This window comes from Aspergillus brasiliensis, assembly GCF_001889945.1.
Source record: "Aspergillus brasiliensis CBS 101740 unplaced genomic scaffold ASPBRscaffold_1, whole genome shotgun sequence".
NCBI lineage: Eukaryota > Fungi > Ascomycota > Eurotiomycetes > Eurotiales > Aspergillaceae > Aspergillus > Aspergillus brasiliensis.
This window is the reverse complement of record NW_027137442.1, coordinates 3,470,909-3,488,856: the sequence shown is the minus strand read 5'-3', so window position 1 is coordinate 3,488,856 and position 17,948 is coordinate 3,470,909. Positions and strand designations below refer to the sequence as shown.

The 17,948-nt window shown below is 51.0% G+C and overlaps 8 protein-coding genes across 8 annotated transcripts; 4 read left to right on the top strand and 4 right to left on the bottom strand.

Annotated features, from left to right (window-relative positions):
* Positions 1-92: 92 nt before the first annotated feature.
* ASPBRDRAFT_37257 (cytochrome P450) lies at positions 93-2,065 on the bottom strand. The gene is made up of 2 exons (XM_067623686.1): positions 762-2,065; positions 93-691 (listed from the first exon to the last, which is right to left on the bottom strand). Exons 1-2 carry the CDS (start codon positions 1,846-1,848, stop codon positions 270-272), a joined length of 1,509 nt encoding a protein of 502 aa, XP_067485276.1. The 5' UTR covers positions 1,849-2,065; the 3' UTR covers positions 93-269.
* Positions 2,066-2,503: 438 nt separating this feature from the next.
* Positions 2,504-3,875, top strand: ASPBRDRAFT_71291 (phosphotransferase family protein; the record flags this gene model as incomplete). Its single annotated transcript, XM_067629124.1, has 2 exons — positions 2,504-3,350; positions 3,400-3,875. 2 exons carry the CDS (start codon positions 2,504-2,506, stop codon positions 3,873-3,875), a joined length of 1,323 nt encoding a protein of 440 aa, XP_067485275.1.
* Positions 3,876-4,170: 295 nt separating this feature from the next.
* On the bottom strand, positions 4,171-7,617 carry ASPBRDRAFT_111850 (putative SNF2 family helicase/ATPase; the record flags this gene model as incomplete). The annotated part of the gene is made up of 2 exons (XM_067616599.1): positions 4,171-4,578; positions 4,627-7,617. The coding sequence occupies 2 exons, from the start codon at positions 7,615-7,617 to the stop codon at positions 4,171-4,173; spliced, it is 3,399 nt and encodes a 1,132-aa protein (XP_067485274.1).
* A 684-nt stretch (positions 7,618-8,301) lies between these two features.
* Positions 8,302-9,810, bottom strand: ASPBRDRAFT_37254 (SIR2 family NAD-dependent protein deacylase). Its single transcript, XM_067623685.1, has 3 exons — positions 9,671-9,810; positions 9,140-9,581; positions 8,302-9,074 (listed from the first exon to the last, which is right to left on the bottom strand). Exons 2-3 carry the CDS (start codon positions 9,468-9,470, stop codon positions 8,458-8,460), a joined length of 948 nt encoding a protein of 315 aa, XP_067485273.1. The 5' UTR covers positions 9,471-9,581; positions 9,671-9,810; the 3' UTR covers positions 8,302-8,457.
* A 191-nt stretch (positions 9,811-10,001) lies between these two features.
* Positions 10,002-11,150, bottom strand: ASPBRDRAFT_37253 (pyridoxamine 5'-phosphate oxidase family protein). The gene is made up of 2 exons (XM_067623684.1): positions 10,825-11,150; positions 10,002-10,765 (listed from the first exon to the last, which is right to left on the bottom strand). Exons 1-2 carry the CDS (start codon positions 10,886-10,888, stop codon positions 10,029-10,031), a joined length of 801 nt encoding a protein of 266 aa, XP_067485272.1. The 5' UTR covers positions 10,889-11,150; the 3' UTR covers positions 10,002-10,028.
* A 229-nt stretch (positions 11,151-11,379) lies between these two features.
* Positions 11,380-13,517, top strand: ASPBRDRAFT_202882 (aminopeptidase P family protein). The gene is made up of 10 exons (XM_067621651.1): positions 11,380-11,661; positions 11,733-11,897; positions 11,968-12,000; positions 12,053-12,180; positions 12,235-12,627; positions 12,678-12,721; positions 12,769-12,802; positions 12,853-13,074; positions 13,126-13,244; positions 13,296-13,517. The coding sequence occupies exons 1-10, from the start codon at positions 11,454-11,456 to the stop codon at positions 13,486-13,488; spliced, it is 1,539 nt and encodes a 512-aa protein (XP_067485271.1). The 5' UTR covers positions 11,380-11,453; the 3' UTR covers positions 13,489-13,517.
* A 702-nt stretch (positions 13,518-14,219) lies between these two features.
* Positions 14,220-16,858, top strand: ASPBRDRAFT_255301 (protein serine/threonine kinase activating protein nimO). Its single transcript, XM_067622184.1, has 3 exons — positions 14,220-14,893; positions 15,038-16,423; positions 16,474-16,858. Exons 1-3 carry the CDS (start codon positions 14,378-14,380, stop codon positions 16,597-16,599), a joined length of 2,028 nt encoding a protein of 675 aa, XP_067485270.1. The 5' UTR covers positions 14,220-14,377; the 3' UTR covers positions 16,600-16,858.
* Positions 16,843-17,557, top strand: ASPBRDRAFT_255326 (uncharacterized protein). The gene has a single exon (XM_067622185.1). It carries the CDS (start codon positions 17,118-17,120, stop codon positions 17,493-17,495), a length of 378 nt encoding a protein of 125 aa, XP_067485269.1. The 5' UTR covers positions 16,843-17,117; the 3' UTR covers positions 17,496-17,557.
* The last annotated feature ends 391 nt before the right edge of the window (positions 17,558-17,948 follow it).

The window sequence follows — 17,948 nt, the reverse complement described above, 5'->3', positions numbered from 1 at the left end:
GGTTCGGCGAGTTACTAGACAAGGATCGATTAGGTAGTCGTGTACCTGAGCGTCCAATGTGGATGAGATGAGATGAGGTGGAGAGGTGGATACTCATATCTATTCTAGTTTAGTTGAAAGTGGTTGGAATAAGCGATGGGTTTAGTTTCTGGCTAAGCGATTAGCGTATAGCACTACCTGCGTAAGGCTCGTACTAAGTGTCCTAGTCAATTGCTCCCTTTGGAATAGGGCCTAGTTTGGTGTTTGACGGGATGGTTCCTTCTAGACTGCTAAGCAATAAGCCCAGCCCTCGTCCCATTCCTCGAACAAAGCGTCAACGCCAACCCCTCCACCCAAGGTCCCTCATCCCGACTCTCCAAGCCCCGAAATTCCTGCACCATGCGAACAAGAACATAGCTGACCTCCGTCAAGGCATATCGCTGACCGATGCAGATGCGTGGTCCGCCATTGAACGGCAAATATCCCCAACGCGGCTGCAACTTCCCATCTTCCCACCGCTCAGGGCGGAATATCTCTGCATCTGGACCGTAGATGTCGGGTCGACGATGCATGGCGTAGACGTTGTATCCGACGATGGTCCCCTTGGGGACGAACACGGGGGATAGGCCGTCTTTGCCTCCACCGACAGGGAGGACATTGTCTTTGGCTGCTTCGCGCTCGTTGCGGGGGACAACGGGGTGGAGGCGTAGGGCTATTAGTTCATGTCAGTGACATTGATCAATCAATCAATCAATCATGAAAAAGGTGGTATGGGACCATACATTCATTCACACAGCACTGCACATACTTCAAGCCGCGCAGCTCTTCATACGTCGGTGGTCTGTTCTGCAGCGTCGCCACTTCCGCGCGCAATTTCGCCCAAATAGCCGGATTCTTCGCCAGCACGAAGAACATATCTCCAAGCAGACTAGCTGTCGTGTCCCGACCAGCCAGAAGCACATTCATCAATTCATCCAGAATGCGCTGCTTATCGGTGGTCCGTGACGCCAACTCATGCGAGAAAATGTACTTCCGCTTCTTCATCTCCGTCGTTTCATCATCGTCTTCTTCTTTCCTCGCCGCAGCGGCATACACAGCCTCATCCACAAACCGCTGCACAAACTCCCTACAGATGCGATTACACTCCTCGGCCTTCCGATCACGAAAGACGACACGCAACGGACCCAGCATTCCCCGCATGGGAATCGCCATCTGCGCATAATGAAACGCCTCGGCGAACCCAAGCTCCGATTGATTCCTCTTCAGCGCACCCACCGACTGTCCGAAGAGAAACTCCGTCGCAGAGTCAATCGTATATCGGAAGAACAGTTCCTGCAAGTCGACAGTGCTCCCATCTCGCGGAAGCAGCGCGAATAGATCTTGGATCAACTCTTCCAATAGGCGCAGATCAGTTACCTGCTCGCGAGCAAAACTCGGCCGGATTAGTGCGCGGGATGTGGCCCAGTGGTGGCCGTCGGTGTTGAAGATGCCTTCGCCGAGGAGAGGTTTCATGGCCTCGTAGCGGTGGTTGAGACTGTAGTCGGTGAAGTTGAGGGAGAGGATGGTCTTGATGTTTTCGGGCTCGATGGTTAGGATTATGTTTCGACGTAGCTCTTTCACGGTGAATGTGTTGCCGTGCGTGCGGTAGAGATTGCAGCTTCGTTCGAGGATGCGATGTTCTCGGACTGTGCGGATGGTTTCGATGAGCGTGTCGAGGCCGAGGATGGGGTCTTTGTTGTAGGATCGTAACACTGGTTGGCAGCCATGGTGGCGGGCGAATCGCCGGCGGTTGAGGTAGCGGTGGAAGGATAAGCTGGCGAGTACTAGGGGTGCGAGGAGGAGGAGGATGAGTTTGGGATGGTATTCCATGGTGTCTTGTCTACTGTGTATTGGAGAAGGTGAAGTTTGAAAAAGACGGATAACTACTTTCTGGGGTGTTTTATGGATGTTGTTCAGGCAGCAGTGGATGAGCTTGAATCACGTGGAGTTGTACACAAGGATGGAGGTGAGATTTTAGCGTTCATACAAATCAGTTGATATGATGAATGATGTAGCTAGGCAGAGATATTGTTGATGAAGCTTGAGCTAGAGAGTGAATATAGAAGACTGATACTGTGACAGTTACTTGGAGTTGAATGCCATGTTTGGGGGCTAAGTTGTTTCTGTAGCAGTAATCCTCTAGCGCTATGCATTTCTTGTCATCCTACCCATCTCCAGGATTAGTTAGCTAGGTGCTAGCCTATTGAGGATCAGACCTGTAGATAACAAGCGATGGCGATATCATCTAATCAGTCTATTCCTGGCGTCCAGACCAATAACTCACCCTTGTAATAGAGTCATATCGGACTCCGGCGGAGTTAGCCCTAAATTCCCTAGTAGGCTCTGTGCACAGATAAGCAGACAATACTACTACATACTTCTGGCCTATCCCCTACTTTTCTCCTATATTAAAGTATCCATGTCATCCTCTTCCACGCAAAAATACCCCTAACCACATCCCCAAGTCGGAGTCATCAAACCCACAATGTCAGACATCAACCACAAAACCTACCACACTCGCCTGGAGCAAATCCAGCGCATCACGCATCAATACGGCCTCCAAGTCTCCAACATCACTCCCGTAGCATACCAAGAACTCGGACCATGTCCCTATAACAACTTCATCTACAAACTCGAGCTATCCCAACCCGCCGACCCTTCCTCATTCCACAACAACCCAAAGGAACCCCCCAATCCCTGCACCACCTCCCCACCAGATGAAACATCAACATACATCCTCCGCATGAGCAACCCCCAAGCCATGGGCATCAACCCACATGCTTCTCGGATCGAGAACGAAGTCGCTGCCATGCATCTTGCTCGTCAAGCACTCGATGCCTATCAACCCGGCTTAGGAAATCTCATCCCGAAGATATATACCTTCTGCTCTAAACCCAGCCATCTGGGTGACCTACCCTGGACACTAATGGAATACAAAACCGGCATCCCACTAGACGAATTCTTCCCGTCTCAACCCACCACAACGAAAGAATCCATCATCAACCAATTCGCAGACATACTCACCGGACTGCAGACATACTGCCTCCCACAGGAGATCACCTCCTACGGCGGCCTCGCTCTATCCACCGACGGTGGCAGCATCGTCAATGCAGAAATGACCACCACAACCGGCGGCCCATGGCCCACCTACGAAACCCTGCTCAAAGCACGACTACAGCATGAGCTACACGATGCGGATTCCAGCCCTGTCCTCAACGGATGGCGAGATAACGGAGTACGAGAACGACTCATATCCCTAATCGACAGATTCACCGTCCCCGGCCTATCGGAATCTGATAGTGATACGAAAGTCCTCGTTCACGGTGATCTCAGTAAGTAGCCCCCACCCCTAACTACCCATGGATGCTAAGAGCTTCCCAGCAATGAACAACATCCTCATCGACCCGAGCACAAGTACCCTCACAGCCCTCATCGACTTCGACTTCGCGTGCATCGCACACCCAGCTCATGAGTTCCTCGTCTCGCTTCAGGATTTAGGGGGTAATGTTATGGGTCCTTATGGGGAGGATCCAACAGAGGGGAAGCTCTCAGAGGCTGTTCTATCTGGTGATTTTAGTGAGGATGATGATGTTCCTGGTGATTTGTGGTGGGTTGGTAAGACGCTGAATGCGTGTTTGGTTGAACGACGGGGGAGTCGAAGGCCTAGAGATATCCGTGGAATGGAGGTGCTGCAGCAGTGGAGGGCGCTGGAGATGCTCGTGTGTCCGTTTCATTTGGCGGCGGAGTTTATTGTGAAGAGGATGAGTGAGGAGCAGCGGGTTGAGGCGAGGAGGAGGGGGGAGGAGGAACTTCTGAGTCAGATCGGGGTTTTGGAACAGGTTATGAGGGCTACTTAAATTGTGGTTCCTTCTAGTAGGAGGATGGTTTAATGTGGGTTAGTCCAGAGCAAGCATTGTTTGTTAAGTGTTGGTCGGCTTTTGTGCGAGTCTGAAGCGTATGTGGCCTACAGCCTAGTTCAAGCTTATTGCATATTGCTTTTCATATAGTTCGGTCAGGGGCTTATGAGGTAGTAAATCTCAATTCTAAACTCCCGAGATATTCCTGAACAAGAAAGGTAACCCGAAATTAGACCTGTAAAAGCCAATACCTTCCCTCCCCATCATAACGCCCCATCCACTGATCCCAATCATGCTACCACCGTCGACCATACACCGAGTTTTCGTCCCGGGAAGTCCGTTTCGATTGCTGACGGCTTCGATCGCGAGAGCCAGAAGATCTCTGGCTCTCACTGACGTATGTTATGTCCGTCTGGATGTCACCGCCGGAATTCAGCAGTTTTGTGGTCTGGTTGAGGTCCAGATCGCGGTCACCGTTGTAACGTGCTTCAGCGTCCTTGCCAAACAGGGCCATCATATCCTTCATCGTCAGCTTGGCCGCAGCCGTCTTGCCTTCGATGGTCACGTTGGCCAACTCGCGCTTGCGATCTTGCAGGTCGATAATACGTTCCTCCACGGTACCCTTGATGATCATCTTATAGATCTTGACGTCCACGGTCTGATTCAGACGATGGACTCGGTCGATAGCCTGCTCTTCAACGAACTAAAAAGGTTAGCATACACCTTACACGAGGAATTTTGGCAAGCTTACAGGATTCCAAAAAGGCTCGAGGATGACCACTCGACTTGCTGCAGTCAGGTTCAGTCCCAATGCACCAGCCCGTAAACTGCAAAGGAGGACCCTTGTGCCACTGTTGTTCCGTAGCTTGTTGAGACTGGCCTCTCGATGATCGTTCCGCATGCCTCCGTCATATCGTGCGTATCCAATTCCCGTGCGCTTCAGGAATGGCTCGATCTTGTCGAGCATGGAGGTGAAGACTGAGAAGACGATGAACTTGTGGTCTGGTGACTCTCGCCTGAGGATCTTCATCAGGTGCCGAATCTTTGTCGACGGCAGGATCTTATTGTCATCGTCTCCAGCGTAGATGTCATCATCGTCAGAGTCGGCTTCGAGGCTGCGGCGCTTTATGCTCGTTGGCTTGCGAGAGGGAGACTCGGGCTCATCATCATCACTGTCAGAATCGTCCGAGTTTATCCATTCACCACCGCCCTCCGCGTCTTCATCATCGGTGCCCCCAGCTGTTCCAAGGCTCGACTTTCCGCGCTGATCTTCCGGGACAAGCCACTCGCCGTCGTCCTCATCTTCATCATCGCTGTCCAACACTACTCTCCGGTTCCTCCGAGACCGGATGACCTGCGTCTCTCCGCGGCGGGTCGAGGGTGACTCTGTCAAATCAACAATCGACCTCCGATCGCTCTTCTTCTTCTTGCCAGTATCAGTCAGGTCGGCATTCAAAGCGACCTCGCATTCTTTACACCGGCTATTGCCACCAGACGCCTCCTCTTTCTTCAGGTCCATTTGGCAGATGTCGCACTTCTTGGACACAACACTCAGTGCTCCGAAGAGATCTGCCATGCTGTCCAGCTCATCATTCTTGGCAGATGCCTGGCTACTAGAGGATCCATTTTGCAGGAGAACGTCCTTATCCTTAGCAAGGTCGCTCTTGACAAGGTCGGGGTGGTTGCAGGATTGTCGAAGACGCAACAGCAGGACCAAAGCGCCGGCATAGTCGACCTTCTCGCCACCCATCATCTTCTCAAGACTATTCTCCGTCCGCTGCTCGAGGCGCTGATAGAAGTTCATCTCGCCCGGCATAAAGTCCGCTTCGACCTTGATCACCTCTCGCTTAACGATGTGGAAGCCAGACTTTTTCTGTTCCCCGTCCTCGCCGGGCTTGAGGTTCGCATTTTGCTTCAGAACATCCTTCGTGCGCCGCTTCATGAAGATCTTGAGATAAATCTGCAAACGCTCGATGGCCAGACCTCCACGGCCGTTTGCTATAGGCTTCATGATCTGTTCTTTCCATGCCGCCAGGTCATTGAACGGCTTGATGCGTAAGAACTTTATCAAACTCTGCAGTTCGTCAAGGTTGTTCTGCATTGGCGTTCCGGAAAGACACCAGCGGTACTCTGCATCCAAAGAGTAGGCAGCCTGTGTTGCTTTCGCGTTTCGGTTCTTGATCGTGTGCGCTTCGTCCAGAATAATCCGGTACCAGTAGACGGAGAAGATGGGCGATTTCTTGTTGTTCTTGTCCTTACCGCCATGTTCCGAAGTCAAGGTCCCATACGTGGTGATAACCACATCATAGTCCTCAAGCTTGTCGGTCCCCTTGGCGCGTGCGTTTCCGTGGTATACGAGGACCCGCATTCTGTGCGAGTGTTCGACTTTGTCGGCGATCTCAGACTCCCACTGCTTGATCAGGGCCAGAGGAGCGACAACCAGAGTCGTCTTACTCAGTCCAGCTGGAAGTTTGCGGTTTTCTTTCTCATCTTCATCGTCACTGCTCGCATCCTCGTCCTCGTCTTCAGACAAGGGGCGCCGGAGACCATCTGCGGGCTTCCTGTTGGAGAGCATCAGAGCAATAGCTTGAACAGTCTTGCCAAGACCCATGTCGTCTGCTAATATTCCGCCCTTGGGAAGCACTCCCTTGGTCTTCTTCCGGCCAGTCTCTTTGTCGCACATCCAGTTGACACCCTCACGCTGATGAGGAAGTAACTTGACCTTCAAGCCTTCCACTGTCCCATCATCTTCCTCTTCCTCTTCTTCATCGTCATCTTCCTCATTCTCCGATTCAGCTTCACTGACATCTTCCTCTGGCGCCACCTCCTTGACTTCCACGACTTCTTTGACTGTCTTCTTGACAGACTTGTTGGACTCGGTCTCCGATTCACCAGTGCTCTCGTCTGTCTTGTTAGTTTCCTGTACAGTCACCGTACCCAACTGGGCAGCAAGATCATCAATGTCGGCGTCCTGCTTCTTCTTCTCCTCGGACTTCTTCTCGGACTTCTTTTCGGACTTTTCTTGCTTCTTTTCCTTGTTCTTCTTCTTCTTGTTCTTCTTGTCTTTCTTCTTTTTGCTCTTCGACTTGGGTTGCTTCTCGTCTTCGTCCTCAAAAGCACCCTCCAATAGAGCCTTAATATTCTCATTCGCCTTGGCCGTGTCTACGTAACCGTTGACATCCACGGAGCCAAAGCCAGTATTCCGAGATCGCACACTCGGTGTAAAACCGCCCTCGCCAGTCAAATCGACGAAGTTCCTCAAATTCTTCGACGCATTCGACATCTTGACGGCCGAGGGCTTCGAGGCGAAGAATGTCTTGGGAGCACGGGGTGTATTGAATGTGTAGTTCTCAGGGCGCCGAATCTCGACGGCTTCGCTGTTGACTGGGCGGGAGAAGCGGTTGTTGTTGTACGCGGACGGCCTAACGGGCTTGAACGGGTCAAAGCCTTCTCTTCTGGGAGTTGAGAAGGCATTAGGCCCTGGAGTAGTGGGAGGACGGTATTGCGGGGCACCATTGTGAGCAGGGTTTTGCGGCCGAGGCTGGTGTCTGTGATGCTCCGGACGGGACTGGTTCGGTTTGGGGATATTGAAGGGGTTGCTAGAATGGTGACTCTGATGATGCACTGGGCGAATAGGTGATGGCTTTCCGAACTCAGGATGATGTGACATAGGGCGATGGGGCTGCTCTTGTGGCCTTCTAGGCGTGAAGGGGTCCGCGGGGGCGTCGCTTTCTTTAGCCATGGTGTATTATTCTGAGAAAACCTCCTTCTGAAGTTTGGTGGTGGTAGTGGTGGCTATTCGTTGTGTCCCTCAGCACAGTTGGAGGTTCCAGCAGGGTACTTTTTATGATCGAGTTCTAGGTTGCATAGATATAGCGAGTCTATCGTGGTTATGGCGAGTGAGATCCTTTTCTGTGCTTGTAGGCGAGCAGAATGTCAGCACATCATGTCACGCGGGGTAAGAGATGACACTCTCGCTATCAACGTTCATCTCCTCAGGGAAGAATAGATAGACGGAAGAGCCTACTTACTTGAATCAGGTCATGACATTGCAAAAGAGGCTAGGAAGGGCGAAATCCGGAGTAGTGGGAGGGGCAGTTGGGCGTGTTGACGGAGATCGGCTCTGTTTAGCGTTGGCATGCCACATTTTATCGATAGCGCTATCGCTCCGTTTGTTCGGATTGCCCCAGCAACCACCGCCCACCAGCGGGGTGACAGGTCACACAGCAGCTTCAGGTACACACAGAGATTGCGAATCCACCTCAACAAATCATATTCAAATATAGAGCTTATGTGCGAGAAGTATGGATCTGGACCCCTAATCTTGATTGTGTGTGGTGGAAGTTGTGAATAAAGATACAGACTAAGGTGGTCTGTTTGTATTCCTTCCCGCTGCCATGGATGAGCTATTGACTGATGATCTTCGTCCACCATATAATAAAATTATAATGCTATCTGTGGCATTCTAATAGAGTATAGCTGTGATGCCTGATGTACTCAGTGGAGAATATCCTTAGCTACTAGGAAAATTATCTCCGATTTTCGCTGTTTGTTCAGTTGTAGCATAAATAGCAAAGCTAGATTATATATCTCCGATCACCCCCTTCAAAATTTCCGGAACAATAGTACCCGCATCGCCCTCAAAGAACCAGTCCCCAGATTGTAATCCGGAAGAGCCAACATCATTGCGGTCCATATTTACCACTGCAACTCTAGCCCCTCTGCTGCGAGCCTTATCCACATATCCTGCCGCAGGGTACACCCTGGAACTGGTACCTACAACCAGTATCAAATCGACCTTCCCTTTGTTCAACCATTCGTCCACATAGTCTATCGTATGTAATGGTAGACTCTCCCCGAACCACACCACTCCAGGACGTAGCAGCCCGTCTTTGCATTCTGGGCAGTGCGGAAGCTCTTCATAAGGCACTGCGGAAAGAGGGACACGCTCGTCCGATACATCAACCTCCACATCCTCATTGTTCCCTAATGCACTAGCAATAGATCGAGAAGCCTCTTCGCCCGTTTTGTCTGTTGCAGATGGTTCTAGCTTCTTTGGCAGAGCAAGAGCAGGCACAATTGGGTCGGTAAAGTCTTCGCGGGAATAGCTGCAATAGAAGGACGTGCATTTTACTGTGAAGAGGGAGCCATGAAGGAGGTGAAGCTGCTGCGACGGATGTCTTGCCCGTTGCGAAAGACCTGAGTAAATCAAGCAACCAGTTAGTACGGTACCACTTCGAAGTAAGGACCGAACGACTACCCACCATCAACATTTTGGGTCAGTGTGATGAAATCCTTATTCTTTCGAGCAAGCTCAGCCAGAGCATAATGCGCGCGATTAGGCTGTGCTTTTAAAGCCATGTGTCGCCGATAGCTGTAGAACTGCCATACTAAGTCTGGATTCGCATCGAACGCCTCGGGCGTTGCGAGGTCCATCGCGTCGTAGGATCGCCATAGTCCACCGGCTCCTCGAAAGGTGGGAAGCCCTGAGGATGCGGAGATACCGGCACCTAATAAGGCGATTACTCGCCTGCACCCTTTCAGGTAGGTGGTGAATGAGCTGAGGTCCGCTGCGGGGATCGCAGGAGGAACCATGGCGGAGGGCTAGAAATCGGAGAGATGCTCTAGACTGTGGGGGACACTTGAGAAAGGACGGTCATTTGTTATCACGGGGATAATCTGGTGCACATGTGCGAAATATTATATCTGCTCTCCTCGGAGGGAAGGAAATGTGCACCGAGTCAGTCATTTGGAGAAGATGTAGCTAAGTTGAAGTTCTGCGGAGTCGGCCTTACGCTAATGGTTCCGATGACGTGGGGTCGCCTCAATCGCGCCTTATACTTTGTATAATCATTTCGTCAAGTGAACCGAACAATAATTTCAATAAATATTCGTTGCAACTTACGTTGCTTAGTGAAGGGAAATGGAAAAAACGGCTTATCTACATTATCCCTGCGTTGTGCAGATCAGAGGGTGCAATAACACGCTATGCGCAACGGTTACATACCCCGCAGGGTGTAAGCTGGGCTTTTATATTCTGCCCACATCAAAACAGTGAGGAATATCTTCTATAAATGATAGCAGTAATCATACTAAGCAGAAACTTCAGATACAAGTCATAAATACAGCACCCATCATTATCGCTTTCAACTATCAATGTTGTTCCTCTTGTGGAAGCTCAATCCCCACGGCCTTCTCCGCATAAGCGCGATTCTCTTCGTTCTTCGCCGCCACAAATGACTTCACATAGCCTGGTACTTCAGAGACCTTGTTCCCAGGGCTAGGGACAGGCTCACCAAACGTCTCCCAGACGGGGACAACACCAGTCCAAACGCGATTCGTGACCTCTTCGCTGCCTGTGTCTTTCTTCTCATCCGAGACGCCGCCATCTCGAATCTTACCACTGCCGCTTATGATCTTGACCCTAAGAATGACAGTCGAAGACATCTCAGCACGGTCTGGTGGGACGCGCGTATTCGCCCAACGGTCCGAGAGTACCGAATTAGTGATCAGCTCCATGGCGTAGAGCTTCTCGGCTTCGTCAGTAACTAACTTAGCATAACCCTGAAGGATCGCAGATCGATAGTTGTAGCTGTGGGAGTTCGGTGTCAGAGACAAGATCAATCCGTCGACCTTGCTAGCAGCCACGCAGATGGGTAGTCCTTCTCCTTCAGCATCTCGAGCCAGGTTCATGATGCGGGAGCTGACATAGCCATGCAGATAGCAGTCAAGGGGTTCGTCGATGCTAGCTGAAGGGTAGTCGAACGATCCCATCTGTCCGATCATAGGCAAGATTGCAGGGAATGGCTCCGATGGATCCGGGCTGAAGGATATATGGAGAACTTGGGTGGAGTTGATGATTCCATGAATGGCGCCCAGGTCATATGTTGCTGCGATAACTTTTAGTAGAGTCCTTCGACACAAAGCGGTCGAGTGAGCTGAAGTATACCTCGATGTTTGTAGCGGTTGACCGTGTTTGACGGCCGCTTTGGGTATGTCAAGGTCCTTCCCATTGTTTCTGATGCTGCGAGTTGAACGGGTCGAACAATCTATACAGTCAAGACTGGCTACTTGGATCACTGCCTATGATAGAAGATATGGGCACTTGAGTAAGGAATGAACAGTTCCAGATCCTTGGAGTTTACAGGCTTCAACTCAAATAGATACTGTAGTCAAGCTTGGCATCTCGATTATGCGATTCAAGGGCAACTTGAGTCATCGAGTAGTCGTTGGATTACAAAATAATTTGACCCTTAGAGTCATACTCCAATGGCCCAAATCCCTCCGACATCTCATGGTTGTGGTACGCTGTACAAGACCGAGATAAGATGCAGGTGGAGGGAATCGCATCTTCCAGCCTATCCAGGCGAGCGGAGTGCGCCAGACTATCACAAACTCCTATGCGTTGATTGGTTCTGACCGCCGACCGAGGCTGATAGCCTCAGGCATCATGTGGACGGCCTAAACCAAGGGACAGTCGGAGCTCTCGCAATCACCGCCGACTTTCCGAACCAAACGCGGGCCAGATAGCCAGTCTCGAAAACGACAAAGCTTGCCAACACCTTCAATGGTGCTGCTATGAATATGTCGACATGCAAAGCAGCCATTCGCCAATGGCCTCGTTACCTTCGTCGTCAGGCACCTCGAATTTCCCTTTCGCACCTTAGCCGGCCGGTCCTCCAACAGCCTGCTCTTCGCCGTACTTACGCTTCGATCTCCGCCGCGGAGCTCAAATTCGGCCAGCCGCTACACGAGACACATCCCCATATACTGGAGCCGGGAGAGCGTGCGTAACATCACTTCGGTCCCCACGGAATACAAGGAGGCTTATTGCATACGATATTAACGAACATCAAGTGACACCGGGGATAACGGCTCTTGAATATGCCCAGCGCCGATCACGTCTCGCGAACAAACTACCCAAGCATGCCGTTGCTGTGCTAGCTGCTGCAGAGGTCACATATCGGGCTTCGGGCATCTTCAACGAATACCGACAGGACTCGAACTTCTTTTACTTGACAGGTGGGTGAGACTTGGTGTCTGTGTTTACTGGGAAGGGAATAGACGTCGCTCACATGGGTTTGATGGATAGGGTTTAACGAGCCTAATGCGCTGGCTGTCATCGGTGAGATCTTACCACGGGACTACAATTGGGAATTACCGCTTATTGTGAGCAGTGAACGACGGATCTGGGAACAATCATCTCTTCCACCTTTATTGCAGGGAGAAGGATGCGAAGGCCGAACTTTGGGACGGTGCTCGCTCAGGTACCCGCGCCGCGATTGATGTCTTCAATGCGGACGAGGTAAGAAGCTACTCTGTTACCCTTCATCGATTGCTATTGACACTAGCCTGGTAGTCCGGTGACATCGAACGCATTAGCGACCTTCTTCCCAAGATCCTTGCGGATGCGACAGAAATCTACACCGATATTCCAGCCTTCAACCCGGGACGGTCATCCTTACATCGCTACCTCTACGGACCTACGGGAGCTTCCGAAAAGCTCAAGAAGATTGTCGATCACCGCAAGGTTAAGCCTTTGCGCTCCATTCTCAACGAAATGAGAGTTTTCAAGAGTGAGGATGAAGTCGTGCAATTGCGTCGAGTCGGACAGGCGTCTGGAAGAGCGTTTACGGAGTCCATGAGGCAGACGTTCACCAAGGAAAAGGACCTGACTGCTTTCTTGGAGTATAACTTCAAGCGCAATGGCTGCGATAACAGCGCCTTTGTTCCAGTTGTCGCGGGTGGCTCCGTAAGTACCTTATGCGGAAGGTATTAGACTCCTGCGACTAACACGTGTAGAACGCTCTGAGCATCCACTACACCAGAAACGATGATGTTTTGAGGTATGTGTCGCAAGAGCCGTTGCCATTACAATACTCACACTTTATAGGGATGGGGATATGGTCCTTGTTGACGGAGGTGGTGTACGTATATCCTGTCCGTCCGCCGGCTACTGAGACTAAACGATCCCTAGGAGGCGGGCACTTACATCTCTGATATCACGAGAACTTGGCCGGTCAACGGCAAATTCACCGACCCTCAGCGTGACTTGTACAATGCTGTGCTGAACGTGCATCGCAGCTGTGTCTCTCTGTGTCGGGAAGATGCTGGGCTCAGCTTGGACCGGCTGCATAGTGTTGCAGAGACCGGCCTGCGAGACCAGTTGATACAGTTAGGATTCGATGTCTCCGGAAACGTAGGTTTGCCAGTGTTATCATCCAAACTGTCGAGTACTGACCATGATTAGGCTATGGGTACCCTCTTCCCTCACCACTTGGGTCATTATATTGGCCTGGACGTCCACGACTGCTCCGGGTATTCTCGAGGATATAATCTCAAGGCAGGCCAATGTATCACCGTGGAACCGTACGTATTGATGTCCTTTTGTAAGGTTGACCATGCTAAAAATCGGTACAGTGGTATCTACGTTCCGGATGATGAGCGCTGGCCGGCACACTTCCGGGGCATTGGCATTCGGATTGAGGACAGTGTTTGTGTTGGAGATGACAGTCCCATTGTATTGACCACGGAGGCAGTGAAAGAGGTAAGTGATCTCTCTCGAAGACGTGTTCCTCGGGCGGTTGTGGTGATGAACAATTGGGCTGACTGACAAATTTGCTTTCTAGGTCGATGATATTGAGGCCCTCCGTGATTAATATGGACGAGGGCCGAAATCGTGTAAAGATAGATACCCTTGCATAAGATTGTAGCATAGTGAATTGAGTATTGAGATGTAGCAAACAATGGCCGAGTTGAGCAAGAAGTAAACAGAGACCAGCTAGGTTTGGTGGTTCGTGTGGCTCTCGTAGACGTCACCAGTCAGCAGTAAGCACTTAAGAGTCTAAACACCGCACCTGGACGCGTGGGGCGTGGATATGGGAGAGGAGGTTGGAATAGACGGGCTATTACTTGCAATTGGCAGTATTAGCAAACTCCCTCAATCACGAGCTCCCTCACTTGGAGTAAAGGGATGCCTGCAGATTGTTTCTGAACAACATAGTCTAACCCAGCAAGCCCCAGAGAGGAATGAAAGAATGGTTCATGCTGCGCGCCGGGCGGTGGTTGTCCGGCGCACATCCCGGAGCCAAAACAAACCCGCCGGGCTCCACCGACCTTCCCTGACACGCTTAGTCGTTCCTCTACTAGTCTAGCCTGGCTTGGTCTCTCTCTTCTTTCCATCATCACCACCACCACCAGTCTGTGTCTCCTCTTGGTCCCTTCTCTGTTGTCTTCCTCCCTCCCCACACACTCTCGCGGGTTTTGCTGTACTGCTTTCCCTTCTTCCAGGGCATGGCTGTCTGCTTCTCTCGCTAACTCCCACTGCCGCTCCTTATTTGCTCATCTATCGCGTCGACAATGGCCTTTTTCTAACCGAGTAATCACCCCCCGTCGAGACGTGTAACGCATCGCGTGCTCGCCTCCAGTGCCCCTCCTTTTACTTGCTGGTGTCCAACTCACAGCAACTCACGCTCAAATAGTGCCTTGGATTCTGTTACCACATGGCAGCTGTATTCGTACCACCTTCGCCTCGGTCTTCGCTTAATATGTCGACTCGCCGACCACTTGCCAACGTGCCGAATGCTACCAATTCCCCTCACAGGTCAGGCCTCGTGCCTGCCAAACGTCTACGTCCAACGAGTAACCAGATTGATATCCCTTACGGCCAGCCTCCTCCGAAGAAGCAGGTAGTGGACGGTCAGGAGGCGGACGCTCGATCCCCAACCCGGACCAGGGCGTCCGCAATCCAAAACACAGACTCCAAGTTGTTCCTGCGGCGCACGAATAATGCTCAGCCGAGTGCATTCGAAAGGAAACTGGTCGCTGTGAGAGATAAAGAACGACAGGCACAAATGAAAGGCACGAGGCACGAGAGGCCTTCTGCGGAGACCCTCGATTCCATCCGCCAGTGGCAGAGGCATTACCGCAAGGCGTTTCCTCAATTTGTTTTCTACTTTGATAGCATCCCGGAAGATGTTCGCAGCAAAAGTTCTAGGCAGGTGCTTGCATTGGGAGCGGTAAGTTTCCGTCTGGCCCGACATCTCCAGCACACCATGATCCCCTAAAGGAGCTACGTGCGGGGGGTTTCATGATGCCCCACTGTCTACTGTGGAGGTTACTTTTATATGACTTCGTGACTTACTGATTTCAATTTGTCACAGCGTGAAGAAAAATTCTTCTCGCGTCTAGTGACCCATGTCGTCACGTCACGTCCTATTCCTCCGGAGAACGGTCCCACGAATGCACCTGAATACAATGCGGAGTCGGCGGAACAGGCGGCGGCAGATGGTTCGCTGCAGACTGTAAACCCGTCCCTGCTCGAGAAGTGCGCCGATACACACCTTCATATGACCTTGAAAAACGATGCACGGCGGGAGCAGAAGGGCATGGATGTTTTGCACAGAGCCCGCCAAATGGGAATGAAGATCTGGGCGATTGAGAAACTGCAGCGCATGATCACGGCAATCAATGACGGCGATGTCGGAGGTCATGATGGCCATGCGACGCGGAACAGCAATGTTGCCGGTGGTCATGCCAGGGCTCGGGGTGAAAACGATCTTTCGCAGGTGCTTCAGAACGAGCTGAACGGCCCGTCAGATCGCAATCCTCTCTCGGTGCTGAAGGAATTGGTCATGTTCAAGGGTCCTTTCATATATGTCCATGACATGGACGAGAAGACGCGCCCTGTAATGGTGCGAGAATACCCGAAGGTTGCACGGCGGCAGGATGGTATATGGCCGCAATTCCGAAGTGCACGGCTAGGAAAGTGTCCGTTTATTGAGGACCCGCCTACACAGAAGGACATCGACCGTCAACGTGCCCGTATAAAAGAGCGGACGGAGAGACAGGAGAGAGATGAGAGAGCTGTTGCTAATGCTGCTCCTGTACAAGACGTCCCAGACACAAAACTAAATGCACCAGAAAATCATAGAAAGGGTACCAAGCACGAAGACGGGACTCCCGAATTGGGCCAAACAGAAGAGGCACCGCTTGAGCCCCAGCCTGAACCTCAGGACACCCAGTCGACGAAACAGCTGTCGCCCAGGAAAAGCTCCGAGAGCTTTGTGCCTCCGCCTCCTCAACGGAAGGGGCCATTTTTCCATGGCCGCGAACCTGCCGCATCAGGTGTGCAGCCCTCGAACATTACCTCCGCCATTCGTTCACAAATGGTTTCATCGACTGCTGCCGCACCCGGTGCCAAGGCTGGTCTGAGCAAGGAAGTTCATGAACTCAAGAGAAAGGTGCTCGAGAAAGGAAACGGGGGGCTGACGACGGGCACTATGCCTCCATCGCACCACGCCGTAGATGGAGCTGCGCCGTTGAAGACGAAACCACTGGAAAACAGCGTCGGCAATATGCAACCGCCCAAGAAGCTTGTAAACGTCCCGGAGGAGGAATCGATACAATTGGAGAACAGCGGCGCTCCCAAGCGGCGGGCCGGTGATCGGAAAACCACGATAATAATACCGAAGAAGAAAGAGAGACGGAGAGACCCTAAGCCAGGCTACTGTGAGAACTGCAGGGATAAATTCGACGACTTTGAAGAGGTTAGTCTGGGAGCCCAAAATTCAGAAAGGAAAATGCTAATCTTTAGCAGCACATTGTTACTCGGAAACACCGCCGCTTTGCCACGAACCGAGCAAACTGGGCCGAGCTCGACGCCTTACTGTATCAGCTGGAGAGGCCAATGAAGTCTGTGGCGGAAGGAGACTCGGGATTATAATCAGGCCGTGCTTTGAGAATGCAAGGGAAGGATGTGAAGTCCGTGACGGCTTGTCTATTTCCCCGGACTGAACTAGCTGCAGTGTCGCCTGCGGACATGATTCGCTGGCCGCTCAGCAGTGTTAATATGTGAAAGATCTTCAGCTTATCCTTCCATGACACTGGCATATACACCCGTCTTACAATAACTGTCCAAGCGAACGTACAACTCGACTGATGATGCCATTAATACTGCATTCCTATTGCACCATCCTTCCCGTTCTCCTTATTTCCTACCACCATTATTTACAATTCGTTTCCCTCCCCTGTAATTGGTGCACAACCGGCGTCCTTGGATTCATGCCATATCCCTGCATACTGTTGACTTGATGAATGAAAAGCATCTAACGGCCTGGCCAGCGACGAATTTTTGAAGAGATCTTGGAACCCCACATCGATAAAAAAAAAAAAGAAAAGAATGAGAATAACGAAGAAGGGAAAGGGGAGAAAAAGCAAAGAAAGGGATCAACGCGCAATGAAATGAAGGCAGGTGACACATGGGATTCATCAACATCCAGGACATACACATACGTACATGCATGCATTCATGCATACACACCGCGCATTTTGAGGACAAGCTTATACTTCAATGGTGTCCAGAACTGCATACATTACTTTCTTTTCTTTCTTTTCTCTTTCCTATATAGTATCTTTTTTGCATTTTGCCTTCTTTGTTCTTACCATACCTTCATAGGCGGATGGATGTTGTTCAAATCGAACCGGGGTGGTTTTGCATACAAAAGACATGCGGCACATGTCTGGACTGGTGTTGATTTTGTTTGCTGCTTACGAGCTTGGTGGTTATTTTCTCTTCTTCTCTACCTTTTTGTTTCCTTCTTGTCCTTTTTGTCTCACTAGCTGAGTTAATATGGGTTCAGTTGATGGTCTGAACCTAGACTAGGCTCAGTAACGTCGTGAACCATGTAGCTAATAGGTATAGCTAACTATGGCTGTCGCTATCAAAACAAAATGGAACCTACTTTATCTATCTACGAAACAACTGTGACTACTACATGAATGCACATTACACCTCTTACAAATGAAAGTTGAGACTAACATCAGTGACACAAAATACTCCGTAGAAAGAAGAACAACAACAACAACCAACTGACTCGCCAAACCTCGGCCCAACGATCCAGGTCCTCGGTCCGGAATAACAGAAACAAGAAAAAAAAAAGAATGCAGTGGAATTATTCCATTCCTTGTCCTCTCTCCCTTCCCCCGCGCCACAAACTTACTGCATGTGTAAAAAGTAACATGGCCAATGACAGCGCATAACAGCGTAGCCACTACGCCTTAGGGCGGGCATAA